This window comes from Sinohyriopsis cumingii, chromosome 16 (assembly GCF_028554795.1).
Source record: "Sinohyriopsis cumingii isolate HCF-2022 chromosome 16, ASM2855479v2, whole genome shotgun sequence".
Taxonomy (NCBI): Eukaryota; Metazoa; Mollusca; class Bivalvia; order Unionida; family Unionidae; genus Sinohyriopsis; species Sinohyriopsis cumingii.
In genome coordinates, this window is record NC_142976.1 from 58542716 (window position 1) to 58560910 (window position 18195).

Genomic DNA, 18195 nt, shown 5'->3' on the forward strand with positions numbered 1-18195 from the left:
CGGACTTGTACCATCCTATTTTACCCCACGGTTGCCAAGGAAAACTGATGTTTCTCTTGTGCCGTACTTGCGCTGAAACGTGCAACCAAGACGGACAAATGCCACATGTTTGCTGTACTACGCCGCAACCCAGGAAGAACGAGCCTTGACGAGAATGTAGGTCAGCGTGGAGTTGTTTAAAGCTCTGGACTTGGGATACCAACTGTCAGAAGTGTACGAAATTCACCTCTTTCCCAAGATAGAAAAAAACACAAAGGTGACCAAACTCAGAAAAGCATTTTCGTAGACGATGTGGATGCCTTTTTGAAACTGAAACAAGAAGCCAGCGGTTATTCTTCCTGGTGCCACACTCCCGAAGACCAAAAGAAATTAAGAAAGAAATACTTGGATCAGGGAGGCATCAGTTTAGACCACGTGGAGAAAAACGAAGGAACGCGATCGTTTCCCAAAGTGATGTTGAACTGCTTGTGGGGCAAAATGACACAGCACCCGTATTTACCCAAGACGTAGTATTTGACAGAACCTTCCGGCTACTTCTAGATGATTCACGACAAAACCAAATACATTAAACACGTGGACGTCGTTCGTGAGGATTTGATCCTGGTCAATTACGAAGAAGAACTGGACTTTGTAGAAGCCGACGAATTTGGAAATGTCATCATTGCGGCTTTCGTGACAGCTTATGCTCGCTTAAAATTGTGCGAAGTTTAAGAATGTTAGGAGTTCGCGTCCTGTACTTTGACATGGACAGTTGCATCTCATCGATCGCCTGGGTCACTGTTACCCAACAAGCAAAGTAGACCATTTAAGAGCCTGGACGGATGAGCACCAAGACGACAAGATTCTAATTTTTGCTAGTGGCGGTCCCAAAAATTACGGTTACGAATACCGGAACAAACTAGGAGAAGTGCACACCGATTGTAAAGTGAAAGGATTGACTCTCAATTATCGCACCTGTCGTGTGGTGAACTTTGGGGTACTGAACGAAGCTTTGCAGTCTGGACAGGATGGAAACTTTAAAATGACCAATACGAACCGCACAAGATTGTACGTTTACCCACACACCAAATTGTCAGTCGGCCTTTGGAAAAAGTGTATCAAATCGTGTACCAGAAGCGAGTGCGACTTCCCAATCACTTCACTTTGCCGTACGGACACGTCGATATTGGTCAGCGTATAAAAAGGGACAACGTCCAAGATCGATAGTTCATTGTAACTACTAAGACCAAGCGAGAAAGATGCATACTTTTAAACAGACATCATTTACGTTCGATGATTCTCCAGTGCGATGCTGTGCTTTGCGATGAGAGCGATGCCATACGCTGTGACCTTAACGATTCAGTACCACATCATGGGAACTTTGATATGACTACTACTACTACCACTACACCCACCATGGAAAGTGATGATGTGTGTGTCAAACTTGATGGATGCGAAAGCAATGCCACTCTTTAAAGAACACCTTATCACTTCACTGATTTTCATTGTCAATGTCATCCTCCACGTGAAACCATGCAGCTACCACCCTACGGACGTCAACTCCTGCGGATTTCACATACCTTCATCGAAATAAAACTGTGAAAGACGAATATTCATTCCCTGTGCGTTTGCCTGAATATTGCGACTTTGAAAGTTGATTCCAAACAATCCAAGGAAAATGGACTAAACATTTGGGAGGACCTACCCCCGAAGAATTAACCAGAGCCGGATTTTTCTACTTGGGCGAAGGGATAAGGTCAAGTGCTTCAGTTAAGGTGTGTCACTTCACGAGGGGGAGCAGAAAGATTCGGCTTACCTGGAACACGCTTGATGGTCTCCACATTGTCACTACCTACCTTTAGTGGGACCCTAGTCATTGAAGTTGCATACCATGTCGTTTAAGAAACCAGTTTAGCTAGGAGTCAAGTAGACAAGTATTTAATCCCCATTTAAAATTAATATTCAAGGATTATATAACAAACTGCAAGAAAAGATATACAATGATGTTTGACAGGGACTTGCCAGGGGAAAATCTCAATTGGTGACTGTAGAACCTTTGTGTCGAGTAATTCACGAGGAAAGTGAAAAAGTCAACAAACTCGTCAGATTTGTCTTGATCAAGTCTGCGTTCATCTGATTATTCCGCTTTAGACCGTTTACATTAGAAGATTTTATTGACATTCCAGACCATTACCCTTAATGACAGTAGTCAGAAATTACTCGTTATGTCCATTACTATTGCTCAAGAAGAACATTTTAAATAAAATAAGGGCAAATAAAAGTGACCCATATCGTGAGTATAAATACTGACTGACATGAGCATGGATACTTTACAAGCGAACATTCGCGGTTTGCCTGTGGAGTTGAGAGAACGCATTTACCGAGAGCTGGTCAAAATACAAGTGAAAGGCAAAGAACAACTGGATCCGTCACGTGACCGATATTTAAACCACTGGTACCTGAATACCATAAGAGGACTGATTCAGATGAAAGTGTTCCAGTGGTCTGACATTGTTAAACTGAACATAGGCTAGAAGGATTGGTTTGTTGTGAGTGCTTTGGTTTACTACAAGGTAGGCATACTGAAACGTATTCCAGAGGGTTGCCAAATCTTCTACACAAGAAACTTCTGAACGGTGTGTTGTGATGTGCAAGTTAGTGACTAAACCATTTAGATTCACCACTGGAGTACGATCATCTCCGTGCAAAAAGTACACTTATTGTCTCTGACTCAAAGAAGTATAAAAACAACCTACCACTCCACGTCATTTATCAGTAAAAATACAATAGATTCCGTAGAAGGAAATAAATGAGAGTATTCAAACGGTGGATGATTATCAATACTTATTACAAGATATGTGTCCCATGAATTGGAGTCGACGTGTGGTGTGTGTCTTAGTGACTTTCTTTCTGGGATTTCACTTACCAGTCGATTCATTGTGTATTCTTTATGAATAGTACTTGCCACCAAATAAAACATGAAAGTGGTCCCTTTAAATGAGCACAAGAAACACGTTCTGCTAAAAGCCTTGCGTTTTCATCTAGATACTTCACGACCTCTACTGGAGAAAACGATTCGTCAACTTTCTGGTACTGAAGATGTGTACGACGTTGTGTGTGTAGCTTGTGATATACAGCCTCACTGGACAGATGTACGTGACTGGAAAAGTTGGGGTTTCGAGGCTTGAACCTAAGAAGTGGCCAATTATGCCCAAGATGTGTGATGCTAAATTCAAACATCTAGTGGAAAAAAGTAATTTTTAAAGCTGTGTAAACTGCAGTAACAGACGACCCGTCACGGAGGACAACCACTCCCTTCAAGACAGGACTGTCATGGACATTCCCGAAAGGCAATTTCTGGAGGACACCTGTGTGAATGTACCCGATGTAAAAACTGTAAGAACATTACACACTGTCCCTAGGACACCTTTTTACCAAAACAAGTTGTACAGTGACTTGTGTATAGTCCACTTTGATCGTTTTGATGTGTATTTTGTCGCTGAACTTAACCCTTTGGCTTTTATGTACTTTGTCATTCGTGTTGTTCCATTTTTTTAAAATATACGTGTCCTGAAAAAAAATATAAAAAACTCGTCTTGTCTGTCTTTGTGTCAAAAGTGACATTCCCTGCACTATGGCTACCTCTACGGTCTCTACTCCCTCTTCCTCCAGATTCAAAGACATCGACGAACACATAGATAATACTAGTTGGGAGGCGTTGTAACTTTGCCATCCCTTCAACATGTTAATTGCCAGACCAAGCGGTTCAGGCAAAACCGAGTTTGTTGTCCCTAACAAAAAAGCCACCCCCAATAAAGCCAAACGAATCCAAAAGAAGAAAAAGAGCAACGGTATCAAGACCAGGTCTCAGCTCCAGAAAATCAAAGCCCCACCGATAAAGAAAAATTCCCCAGAAAAGAAAAGCTTACATAAAACAGCTTCTACCCACAACAGAGACACTTCGGCCAGAACGACAAAAGCTTGGGCAACAAGAGGCGTATTCCCGTTGAGAGAATCTACTGTTTTGTGTATTGCCTGAAATCCGCGAAGATGTGAGGATATATGAAAATCGATTAAAGTGTATATGAGGGGTGCACTTGGTTTAGATTCAGATAGGATAGAAATTGTAAGAACCCATCGGCTGAGATCAAAAGAAAAGCCAAGTCTCATGATTGTCAACTTTTCAAATTATAAAAACAAAGAGAAAGTGTTGAAACGCTATTGAGAAACAAGAAAAGAAGCCCGTGAATCAGTCACTAGGACAACGTCTGAGAAGGAAAATACAGGGGCAGCTAGAGGACCAGTTAACGTACGTGTAGCTGAAGATCTTCCGTTCAGAGTGAGAAAAGTGCGTGCCAACCTCTACCCGACATTGCAAAAAGTCATAGAACAAGGAAAAAGAGCTTTTTACAAATATGACACGGTAATAATAGATGGTTACACTTTTGTATTTGATGAGGTTAGAAATGATGCTGTTCTTGAGATAGGACTCAGGCCGAGGCCTACAAAATGTGTATGACAAGAACGGTTTTGCTTCTATACTGGTTTGCTTTTATGGAGTATAATCTGATTTAAGTGAGAAGCTTCCCAGAGAAAAGAGGTTTGATTTTATCAACTATGTTGAAAACTTTGATATACTATCCTTTATTCACACATGGGAAGTATGACACTAACGGTTGCAAAATTTTTATATCGTAAACATTAAATCTAAATCAGCTAAAAGAAATTCGGGGAGGAATCTCGGTGTTTGTTCGTAAAAACCTCTTCAAGCATTGGAATGTTTCTAGAGAAAAAATTATTTGGTTATTTGTTATCTAAAGCTAGCATACTGAAATGGAACTTAATTTTTGGTTTTGTATATTTGTCTATTTGTTTATTTGTCACATGAATACTCCTCTGTTCATTCCGAAGAAAACGTGTATGAAGTGGTAAAAAATGAGTTAGCTCACCTAAGATGAAATATTATGACTATAAAATAATAACTGCAAGTGTTTTGATACATATACTGGTACGGAGCCAGATTTTACCGAAAGCTGGAGTATTATTGGCCTACTTCAAGAATTTAATTATACTGAAGACGAAGAAATGTATTACCGGGTTGATTAAGTCGCAAGGGAAATAAATTACTATGCAGAAAAACTTCTACATTTATGCCAAATAACTGGATTGAAAATCGCCAATGGTAGATGTGGATCAGATAGAGGGATAGAAAATGTACATGTATCCATGGCAAGTCGGTTCAGCAATAGATTATGTTTTAGCCGAAGTATGTGTTTCCAAAAATATATCATCCTTTGACATAGAGGATAGATTGAATTGATACATATGCCCGTTGTATTTTCTACATGGGTAAATTAGAGCAAAAGGCTATACATGTCTCTGGGTGTAACGAAATAAATAAATACATCTGGAAAAAAAAGTAGATGGTCTATCCTTTATCCAGAATTGCACAGATCTATTATCCAAAAATATGGATAAAATTTTAAATGATATAAACAATAAGAAACTTAATGAGTGCGTGGAAACAATTACTTCTATTTACCATGATGCAGCAAGCACAATGAAGACAATCAATAGAATGCAAAACCTAGCTGTGACGTATCCAAGAATAATTGTTAAATGTCAGCCTTGGTTTGACATTGATTGCACAACCGCCTAAAGCAAAGCCTAAGATATCTAAGATAGTTCAGATTAAAAGGCACACGTGACTAACTTGAAGATTATAAATGTTATATAAATATGTATAAAGTTCTTATAAGAAGCAAGCAAAAGCTACCTGTATTAAACCAAACAAACAGCCTTTTATCTGCATTATACTCTAAAAATACAAAATTTCCTTGCCGCCTTGTGAAAAACCTAAAGTCTGGTATGCAAAGCAGTATCACGTCTGCAGCTTAGTATGAATATTTTACAGAATTATTTGATTTTTTCAGTTCTGCTCATAAGATACATGAAAATGAAAACATGCAACTAATTCATTAGACTTTAGACAGACAATTACTGTAGAAGAGACACGCCTAGCATTAAGTAAACTTAAATATGACAAAACTGGGGGAATATATGCTTTATCCAGAGACTTCTTTCCATGTATGTGCAGCATAATTACACCAATATTAACATTACTATTTTTAAGAAAACACTTCTATGTTGGGTATTAACCAGAATATTAGTCAACGGCTGTCATAATACCAATTTTGAAGAAAGGGGATACAAATGAACCCTCCAAAAACAGAGACATTGGTCTACTACCTGTCTTAAGCAAAGTGTTTACATCGGTTTTAAGCAATAGGATAAATGAATGGGTCGAAGAAAACGAATTGCTGGGCAAACAGCAAGCAGGATTTAGAGCGGGTTATTGTATAGCAGATAATATATTTATATTATATACGTTAATTTGTAAATATTTAAGAAAATATGAAATAGATTCTATGCGGTATGTATTGACTATGAAAAAGCCTTTGATAGAATAGACTTTTACTGTACCAAAAACTAGTTAGTAAAATTATTAGTGGAAAAGTGTTAAGAATCATTAGGACAATTTATAATGATGTCAAAGTATGTGTTAAATCCAATAATCTAAATTCCGATGTGTTTCATAACCCTTTGTCAAGGTTGTGTTTTATCGCCTTTACTCTTTGCTTTTTTTGGAGCGATTTTAAAACCTTTTAAGCTGAAGGAAACAGGGGAGGGTTGGTAGAGACCTTAAAACTATTTCACTGTTGTATGTAGACGATTTAATTGTCTTTGCTGACACTGTTCACCAATTGCAAAATATGCTAAATAGACTGCATACATATTGCCTAAAGTGGAAATTACAAGTGAATATAAAAAATGGGAGTGGTTGTATTTCGCAGTGGTGGCTACCTCAGAAGTAACAAAAGGTGGCACTGTAATCATGAGGGGTAAAGATTGAAACATATTAAAAGTATTTAGCATGCATATTTTCCTCAAAACATACGATTGTTATATGTGTCAGAAAACTCTATCCTTGCAGGCGCTGAAGGTTATAGTTATTTTGAAGCAAAGACTTTCAAAATTTGGCAGATTACCCGTAACTGGATTGTTTCGTCTGTGTGAAGCTAAGATCGCTCCCACCCTTAACTAAGGGGTTGAAGTTTGGAGGTTTTACTATGTCAATGATATTGAAAGAATTCATTTGTCATTTTGTAACTATATTCTTGGTACATTCAAGTCTACTCCAAATGCATTTGTATATAACGAATTAGGAAAAATTAGTATGCAGTGAATAAGACATAAAAGTATTTTGAAATATTGGCTAAGAATGCTGCAAGTGCCGGATTACAGATATCCTAAACAATACTATAATTTACAGTTAAGATGGCGGGAAAATTGTGAAAATTTCTGGGCTAACACTGTTAAAAAGCTTCTATTTACATTGGGATCTGGCAATTCTTGGTGTACTAAAGGCATAAATGATGAAAATACAGTTCTTAGATTGTTCAGCCAGAGATGTGAAGATATTTTAAGGCAAAAGATGCAGGATGAGATTAAGTCGATGGAAAGTCTGTCCTTCTATAGATCAATGATACCTAGAATTGTTGGGATTTTTGTTATATAATCACTATGCTTAGAGTGGAGAACTTGCCAATCAGAGATAACACGGGAAGATATAAAAGTAATTGTAGCCTTAACATCGAAAATGAATGCTATGTTATTACTGCTTGTCCGCTATATGGAGAAATACGTAGAAAAATATTTACCCGCTTTTGTATATATAAAAAAATCCAGCTTTAGAAAAATTTAGGTCTTTTGTACAAAATGATACTAGTAAAATTCTGATGACTAATTTAGCAATATTTACTATAAAATCCTTTAAGATTAGAGAAACCGTTTTATCAATGACTTCTGCTACATAAGATTCTAAATCAATATCACAAAACTTGCACCATGCAGGTTTTAGGGTTACCCTTTAATTCGTGTGTGTGATTTCTGTGTAATATATAATTGGATCTCATCCAATTCTAAAAATGCATTAATGATTACTTTCATGTATATTTCGAAATATTCAATAATGATTACTTTCATGTATATCACTTCCAATAAATATGATGTTCCTTTGTTACGCACTCAAACATCTTGTTGTTCCGTATGATGTATGGATATGTATCATGGGCCAGTGGCCTGTATTACAAATAAACACTATTATTATTATTATTATTATTATTATTATTATCGTTGTTGAAATCTTACAAGCTTTTAAAAGTTAAAAATTATCCCAAAAACGTAGTTCACTAAAGAAACTGTTTTGATTTTTGCGAACGCCGAATTCACAAGCGTTTATAATACATCTACATATGTTATTTTTTGCCCCTCGTACTTTTAAACAGGGGCCAATAGTTCGCGCGCAAGCACTTACAAACACACCACACACATAGACACACACAGACACACACACAAATGTATGATATGTGCTTTCTGACCGAACGCATATTTTCTAATCCGGCTACCTTTGAAAAGAGCTATATTTTCCTTTCCTCCACATATAGTTTCACAGGGATATAATTGCTTTAGTAGATTTTATAAATTGCGTTAATTTTCGACAGGCATGGTTTCCGTCGTTTGTCCCCAGCCTGGAACTGGGTCGAAACATTTTGGTTCTCCGTGTGATAAACACGGTTATCCCACGTGTCATCTTCTTGTAGAGCTATGCTGGTCTGACGACAGAATGTACATGCGGTTTGCCCATTTTAAGACAGATTTGTTTTTTTTTTGTTTCTTTTGTGGAAACGCTCGGAAACTGTTTTGCATTTGCGGCGCAATACATTTTGTGTTGTGTCCATCTAAGATATATATATATATATATATATATATATATATATATATATATATATATATATATATATATATATATATATATATATAGTTACGGATAACTATATCGTATATTATTTTACAATATAGATTTAAGTCATTAGGGTCACTGACTTTTTTTAATTCTTTTAATTTTGTGGCTGGCCTGTCATATACTAAGTGTTTATGTACTTGTTCATATCTCCCCATATCTATATGTTATTTATGATGGCGCATTGTAACAATTATAACAATTCATCATAATTCATTAGTGCACCATTCTTTTAAATTATCAAAGGAAGTCTGAACTTAAACTTAGAAAGTTATGACAGTGCCTATCCATCCATCATCTCCACTTCCCTCCGTCCGTTCGTCCATTCATCCATCCATCCATCTATATATAGATCCATCTGTCGATATATATACACACATACACACACAGGTGACTTCTTGAATTAGGGAACAACGCGTGCTCCTTACATTTCTATTCAATTTGCAACATACAGAGTTTGTTGTTTTTTTATTTCGGCGCATTTAAAATGTCACGGTCTTGTTTATTGTTTGCATATTACGAAAATAATTTCTGCCTCCGGAAACGTCCTATTATGCCTTGCACAACGAATCGCAAAAATTGTTTCTGTTTTATATTAGTGCGACACATTTGATTACATGACTAACCTGGCGATCTGTGACTCCGGCTTGACTTCGATTTGGATTTGGCATCATTCTGAAGACCTCTTTTGACTGTTATCTGATCTTCCGGTATATGCTTAAAAAATCTCGAGATGGTATTACTGAAACGCTGCTCCGGAGCACCTGGGATGTGGCCCATTTGGGGACGAATCTCCACTGTAGGCGGGGCTTCCTCTGTGTTTTCCAGATTCGCGTCTACGTAGATTTGCCGGACCTCCTCGCAGGCAGTAGAAAGAACTGATGATAACCAAGTATTAAGAAAAAAGACCATTTAAATATAAGGCTTAAAATAACAGACAATATCAACAAGGAAAAACACGAACAATTTTCTTAAAACATATATTAATGCACATGTAATGTAAAATGACCCCTTCTAATTAGTGTCTTTCTGAACATCGCAGGTTTTCCAATAGAATTATGTTGACCAGAAGAATTGCACGAAACGTATAATAAATACCACAACAACAAAAAAACACCCAAATCAAAAGGATTCGAAATTTATGTTCGCTACATGAGTATTCTTTTTTACAGAACATCCAGGGAGTCGTTGTTAGTGCTCTAATTGCATCGGTCATAAGATATTTATGTTTACATAGAACCTGACATTATTTACAATCTATTTATTGCAAGTGTAACGTGTAATGGGAATCACTGAAACTTCTTCAAGATTTAAAATGATCGTATTTTTATATAGAATGTGATAACCAAATCCAAAACAACGAAGAGAATTATTTTAAAATTTCAATTTTAAAATCAACAAATAAAATGAAAATTTGCAAAGTAACGCATTTCTCGCAAATCCACAAACGCGGTAAAAGAAAAGATAAAGAAATTAAGCTTATGGGGTTGTAGGTGAAATAAGCATGTTCGCATAACTTATGAAATACTGCTTTGGGTACATGTAATGCTTGTATACCGTAGAAAAAGAGGAAGTCACTCGAAGTCACAATATTATTTACACTTTTTTCGCAATGTTTTTGTAATCTGTACCGTTTATATTTTGCAATTGGCAGATAAATGCGCTAAGTTTGAAGGCAGCAATATGGCGAAAAAGTTTCACATTGACACAAATTTAGATAATGTTGCCGATTTGCAAAATAGGTTTTACCTTTTGACCATTCACAGAAAATGATTTCTTTCAAGAATTTAAGTCATTTCATAATAATTATTGAAAATAGAAGTAAAAAAGCGTGACCTTTTAATTAAAAACTCATTAAGACTGGTAGACAGTTTTTACAAGGTTTCTCTCTTCAATATCACAAAGATGTCAATTACTAGATTCATAATAAAATGAGAGGAGACACAGACTGACTAAAAGTCAGAGAGATAGGAAAGCAAACGGAACATACATAAAATAAAAGACCAGTTGAAGAACTTTCTTGGCAACGGAAATAGACATTAGCTAGGAAAATAAACACTGAAAACGTGTCTTGTCATCAGGAAATAAGGATTTACCCTCGTAAAGAGCTGTTACACTGGGTGTAAGAGATTTCCACAGGGGTTCGAAAGCCGTCCTCATATCTTCCTCCAAATCACTGCATTGGGCATGCATTACTTTCAATATTTCTCCCTAAAAACATATGCAGATATCATATGATGCATCAAACAATAGCGTACATAACAGATTTCAACTAGATTCTCACGTGGCTCCGCGAGATCTCTGTCATACAAGAGGTTTTATAAAATATTTCATTGTTTGATGTTATCGGTAAAAGGCGCTTTGCTCAAATATTATAGAAACGAAACTGCAAATAGATGTGTCGGTATCTCAAAATATAGCTTGACATACATTCTGCAATCATCCAGTAAAAATAATGTTGACTGTTAACAACGAGATCTTTAAACACTACTTTGTAAACGGAAGCCAATAAACGAGATCTCTCTTAATTAGTCAGTGAAATTATCCATGTTTACGGGAAACATAGGATCATCTCTTCATTACAATGTTTCATGTCACCTGATATCTCACCAGCCATTCAAATTACATTTCCAAATTTTGGGAAAGCCTCATTTTATAGTTCCAAGGAAACTATGTTGCTTACCACACTGTTGACGATGGTTTACCTCCCCATGCGATAACTCCAACAGAAGTTGAATACTATTAGAAACATCCAGTATGCGTTTTCTCGACTTAACATGGTTTTCGAAAGACTCTGACAAAAGTAACGGATAAAAAAAAGAAATTCGAATCCTTAACAGAACCAATCTAGTGTTGCCATGCTAGTCGTATCTAACTTTTCGACACAATTTGATCGGTTAAACCGAAACGATGTTTGAAAACAAGGCTGATCCCAGGGTCAAACAGACTGAGCAGACAGTGCCGCTGTTTATGATGTCAAATATGAAGCAATTTTGGTTTTCGTCAGACCTTTGAATGGCGGAGATCTCACGGAGTCATGCTGGAAGGCTGGCTGAACCAGACTAGCAGCGTACAGTTCAATTAGACCTACCTCCCAGGAAAAAGGTATCTGCTATCATTTTGTCAACCTTCCTTAGCATTATTATTGACAAAATATAGAATGTTACTTCTCTATAAATAATATACTACAGATTAGAAAATAATTCTGATAATTTAAAAACGCAAAAGGTCCTGGAAATTGTAAAATTGTGATTCAAAAGAAAGTTGTGTGTGTGTGTGTGTGTGTGTGTGTGTGTGTGTGTGGAAATTTCTGCGCTGTTATGTTTGTATGAATTTTGTTATCTTGGTCGTGAATCGCAACGTAAAGAATTTGTTAAAAGTCCTATATATGAAATATCACGTAAAATAAGTAAAATAATAACATACGCATAATCGTAAAAAAATTAATCATGCTCTATTTCCAAAGTATGTAAGTATAGTGCTTAATGGCACATCAGCACATTGCTGGATAAGTAGCACCGTTTTAAAGTTATGCATCAAATACGGAAAGATAAACCATTGCAAAGAACTTTCCTTTAAAATAAATGTTAAAAGTATATAAAATTAAGCATAGCATTAAAAAATATAAAATCCGTAAAATATATATTATATAAATCCCATAGATTTACAAAAGTCACATTTTTTTCCATATAAATCCCATTCATTTACATAATTATTCTCTGCTGGAGTATCATCAACAATTTTTTTTAAAATTGAGTTCACAAAAGTTTATTTTATGTCTTTAAAATCCGGGTCGCAGGATGAAAATCTATACACTTGATCATAATTTGATCAAATGTCAGTATACGCTGGCAAGGTATGATTACTGTTTGATGTTCACCCTTCAGGAGATATACATGGTTAAAGTACGTGTATCACTTACGCGAGAGACAAAATCCCACCTCATTTCTGAGATTTGTTGAACATGGAGATACCAGTTTCCAATTATGGATTTAATATTTTAATTCTGCACGTGTTTGAAGTATAAGGGATATGCCGATTTCTGTAATACTTGAAGTCACTATATGGAACCTTCCGTTGAGAAACGGAGGACTGCATGGCAGCCCTGACTCTTTTATCTGACCTTTCATTACCAATAATAGCAATGTGTCTATGCAGCCAACAGTCTTACAGATTTAAGGACCAAATCGTGCTTGTGCAAGATTTGAAATTTTAACGGGTAGTAAAATTTTAGGATTTGTAAGGCTTCGGATTTGGAAAGGAAATCCGGTTAGAGGTTGTGAACCGTTCAAGATCTGAGTATGGCTGTAATTTATGATGTAAACTTTGAGGATTTTCTCTGTAACAGTGTCACAATAGTGTCCTGGGGTGCTGCAATTGCAGCTGCAACGTTTCCTATCTGTTTAATTGTCTGAATAAATGGAGATATGACTGTAATGGCAGGCTCGGGTTTATCTGTATTTACCCTGAAAACTATCAGGAATGGTGAGGACGTTTCTGATAATGGCAAGATGAAATAAAATGGTGGTAGTGTAAATTACCAAGATGATAATTTCGAACAGTGTATTTTGCAGTACTGGCAAAATAGTCTGAGTCACTGATTGTTTGTCTTATCAAGCACGTGCACGTATTATCTACAAGATATTGTAATAAAGTTGGAGTATGCGCGTTTGGTTATAGCTCCCCGTTTTAAGAAATTCTTAGATTTGTGTGATTACTTATGTGATTATTGGAATTCGGTGCAATGGAAGTATCCTTAGCCCGAAATAATTAGCCAATTAAGAGGAGCAAACGTCACGGAGTGAAGTGTTAGTGAGTGTCCTTGATGCCATGGTTCACAAGTAGTGAATTCAGGCCAAAACTGAATGAACGTACCTGCAGTAAGACAGTCTATATTAAAATCTAGTGGTGTACATTGGTGGTGTGACTGCAGTGGCAGTATTCACGACAGGAAACTGATAAATTACACAAAGGAATAAATAAAAAGGGACTCGGCAGATACCGTTTATAGCACCATGGTGGCAAATGTGGTGCAGTTATATTGGCGAAAAGTGCCTGGAAAGCATGAACTGACTGGTCTAAGGTGGCGGAGTTAAATTAGCTAAAGTGTTAGGAGATACTCGTATAGTTTCTACTGCGTGAACGGCTGGCGGTAAGGAAACTTGATGAAGAGAAGCCATGCAAATGTGCGGTTGATAGTTATATTTGGCAGGTTGTTTTATATGTGGTCTTGCATTAATTAGAGTAAAATTTATGTATAAAACGGACATGTTGGGCTTTCATTTACAACTGAAGTTGTATAGAAGTCTTTGGAAATTTGGGGTAAACTTATGACTTCTAGCGGGAATCGCGCCAGGGTTTTGACAACCGCTCGGTCAAGTAAAGACCCCTGGATTGTAACAATATGTGTACAATCTAATCATAGTGTGTGTGTGTGTGTGTGTGTGTGTGTGTGTGTGTTTATAACGTAGCTTTAACAATTTGAGTCCTATTGCTACGATGTCTGCAGTGTGGCAGTCTATAGTGATATATAGCACTGGGACATCTTGCCGCAAAAATGAGGCATCATGTCCTACAGTCACATTAACCTGAAACCAGGCCGACCTGTCCCAACACTAACCTCTTAATGCTGAGCGCCAAGCTATGGAACTGCTAGTGTCATTTTTATAAGTCGTTGGTAAGAATCGGCCGTAGTTCCAACCCGAATCATAGTAAAGTTAAAGATATACTAATGACCCGTGTACACGAAACAAGATCGTCCGGCCTGGTCCAATATCTGTGTTATCTACGACTCGTATTCAATCATATTTTTTCAACATGTGTCCTGATGTATCGATAATGCAGAAAGAAACTTAGTTTACGACAAAGTTTTAGTCTTAAATATATGGTCTTCTCTGCAATACTGATCATAGAACCGCCAGGATACAGTTTTGGGTTATCATAATTGTTATTCAAACGGCAACTGTGCATACCAGCAATTTTAGATTTATAAATTTTGACCCCGGTTTCTACTGACCTTTATTGAATTGTTTTGAAGGATATGTAGCTGACGTTCAATACATGCATGCATTATGATCTAGAGCAGTTTGAAACATCGTCGACGTATAATAAGCAATCAGTTGCTGGATGAAGTCATAGGGTAATATTGTTAAAATGATCTTAAAAAGAATGATTGCCAGTATTTTGGACTCCAGAATGAAACCTACCTTATCTCTTAAATTTCTATCTTTAAAGAAGTTATATTTTAAGGCAGCTATAAACATTTGACCTAGGTCGAAATGCCATTCCCTATGCAGTACCTCTAGTTAGAAAACATGATAGCTACTGTATAATCTAATTTTATGAAAGCTCGTACGATACAAATTTCAAGTGTAACTAGATGGGCTAGCGTGTTTCTCTGGTATAAACCCAACTTGAAAATATTTAAGTGATTTGGTGGACTCAGTATACAAGAATAGTTAGCCATCTGTTATTCGTTTCGAATACTGTTATTTGTTGGTGCTTTGGAACTGTATATGGAAGAGTTAGTATGGTCCTTGCCAGGATTGGATAACACTATCACAATTTCTTGTCGCCAGATTGCAAATAACATATTGAATGCTATATTATAATAAAGTTCCAGAAGTTGATAGTGACTATCATCTAGCCATGATGAAGTGGAATGGACTCAATAAAGAAAATCTAGTTTTCGCGATCTTCATGGTTTGCAGATTTTTTATTTAAACTAGTCTGATTGTTCTATTCTTTGAACAACGGAACGTTTTCTTTAGTACAGTGTTCTGCTGAAGAAAAATTGTGGAGAATGTTTAGGCCAATGTGTTTCAAATTTCTGGTACGGTTTCCTTACATGTTTCATAAAGCTCTTTTTATTTTTCCCAATGATTCTCCATACCATGTTCCGATTGAATTAATAAAGGAACTAGAGTATAATATATAAACATAGGACCTCTCTCGATCTCGATCTCGGGGGACTTGAGGAAATATATATTGGGCATATTTGAATTTCTGTATATCGATCAACGAACTGTGAACGCTTGCAATGACTTTTTGAGATTAATTTGACTATGAATAGTTTTGTTATTTGTGATGATGGACTCTCAAGGGCAGTTACCATTACTTTTTAAAAAGTTTAAGGTTTGAATTTTAATTCAATTTTATCATTTTTTTTATAATGGTTGCCTGGAGCGAGATATTAATATGGCCCGGTTCATAAAGTAGAGGCTTATTTAATCAGTATTCTCCTAAGTGACTTGCCATGACCGTCTATCATTTTTAGTTGAGGGTGAAATAGAGTGCTCCGTTGGAGTGGAAACAATCGGGTCTGTACTCATCTTCGCTAGCCAAGGTGCCGATAACCCTGTCTACATCTTGGCGTATCGATTAAATTTGAACACTGCTCCTACGTGATCGAGTCAAGGGGAGCACGCAACTTGAATGGACTGATCACAAAACAGTTTTCCACTGCCGGTCCATGTTTGCACAAATACCTTTTACTCGATACACTTGCCTTCACTTCCATCTGGTACATAGTCATACTTTCGATGTTAATCTTAGAAAGTATCCTTTTCATATCAATTGCCTTCACCGTTTTCGGCCGATGCACAATGCACAAAGCTATTTCTTAGTTGGCATAACATACTAAGGAAGGCAACACATGAAATCCAATAGATGTCGCTAGGACAAAGCACCAAGATAGCTGTTCGATCCGACAAGGTGTAGATAGGTTTATCGGAACCTTGGCTAGCGATGATGGGTCTGTACTCTGCAAAACTACTAGGATCCTTTCCTCCAGAGACAAGAGAAGCTATCCACGGCGAACAGGCTCGTCCATCGGTCGCCTCTAACGATAATCAGAAGGCGCATCAGGCTTGTTCTGCACCCAAGTTGGAGGAGCGCAAAAGGAGGAGGAAGAGGCGATGACATGAACAACGCAAATACTTACCCCGGTCCAGTATTTGAACCAGAAATTCAAACGATAACTACCTCACAACAATTTCAAGTAAATTAAAATTTAGATGGCAGCTTATGCAGCAACCTTTAACATTGCTTACCACATTTAATATCTTAAATATTATGCGAAATCATTTTGATAAATGTAAATTAAAAAGACTACGCCTTCCAGTTAGAGGAGTTATCTCTCTTTTCTTACCGATGTCAAACCACACGTGTAAATGAGACAAAAATGAGTTAAAACTAAAAATATTTATACATAAATATTCTCGTAATTACCTTTTTAAAATCTCTTATATTTTTTTTTAATATAATTTATTATGGCTTAAATAAAACCATTGGCATATTCTAGGTAAAGGATTAGGCGCAAGGAATGACAACATTGTTGTAAGGAACAATTTACGATGGAAATAGGGATGCAAGTAATAAGGAAATTACTGTAGCTGTCAGAAGCTAAATATTCCGTTTTAAAGACCAAATTTACCACTGAACACGTTTGTTTCCAGCAATTTTCTGCCGGAAACTAAATTTTCCGTTTCGGTGAATGTCACTGTAAGGACGGGTGAGTGTATAAGATAGGTACGCTTTGAGTGAGATCATCTTGTATATATTATGAAGTTAACATGAACGATTATTGGTCCTAGAAACTCTTATTTGGGAGGAGTACCAAAACTTATCGACCAATGTGAAACTGAAGATATGACAAACCTGTAGCGTATCTAGCTCGCCTAGTAGTTTCCCACTGGCCTCATCAAACATGGTGTGGCGAAGGCTGTCGATTCCTTCACTCATACATTTTTTCGTGTTTTCAGTTGACCCCTTACCCGTCTGGTTGCCAGCAGTGGTATACACGTCGTCCAGTTTTAACTGGAAGTAATAGATTGCACACACAGGGTAAATAATGATTATAGATCTTTGCATTCAACCACAACGTTAGCAGATACATAACACCAGACAAATCACGTTACACGCTGTATCGCATTGTACGGAAAACGGTACGCGCTATACAAAAAGTTTTGTATAGACAAAAAAAATCAGGGTTATTAAAGTTACATGAGCATTAAAGGTGTACAAACCTGTATGAATGGTGTCAAAATTCGGTTGATCTCTCTTTGCTTGCGCATGACTTCGAGATTCATTTGTGACAGCAAATCTGAAAGCTACATTACATTTAATGTTATATATGAATGTATATATGAATGTATCATTACTGAACGTGAAAGTGAGAATAATTATATTTTATTAATATCCTTGATCAGAGAAAGTATTTTTTGTTGCAAAGTTACTTTAAAAGTATTACATAATACACACTTTAAAAATACTGCAGTGCAAAATCTTACATTTAACGTCTTCTGAACAGTCACTCAAAAATTACTTAATCATAGTTTAAACTTTTAAATGTT

The 18195-nt window shown here is 36.6% G+C and overlaps 1 protein-coding gene across 2 annotated transcripts in view; it reads right to left on the reverse strand.

The window, feature by feature from the left end:
* Positions 1–18195, reverse strand: part of LOC149780495 (nuclear GTPase SLIP-GC-like) — a 149922-nt gene that overhangs the window by 6613 nt on the left and 125114 nt on the right. For both annotated transcript variants that reach the window (XM_089937457.1, XM_089937456.1), the window contains 4 exons: positions 17869–17952; positions 17501–17659; positions 10939–11053; positions 9469–9720 (listed from right to left, as the gene is read on the reverse strand). In XM_089937457.1, the coding sequence (XP_089793583.1) occupies positions 9469–9720; positions 10939–11053; positions 17501–17659; positions 17869–17952 (610 nt within the window). The remainder of the gene's footprint in view (positions 1–9468; positions 9721–10938; positions 11054–17500; positions 17660–17868; positions 17953–18195) is intronic.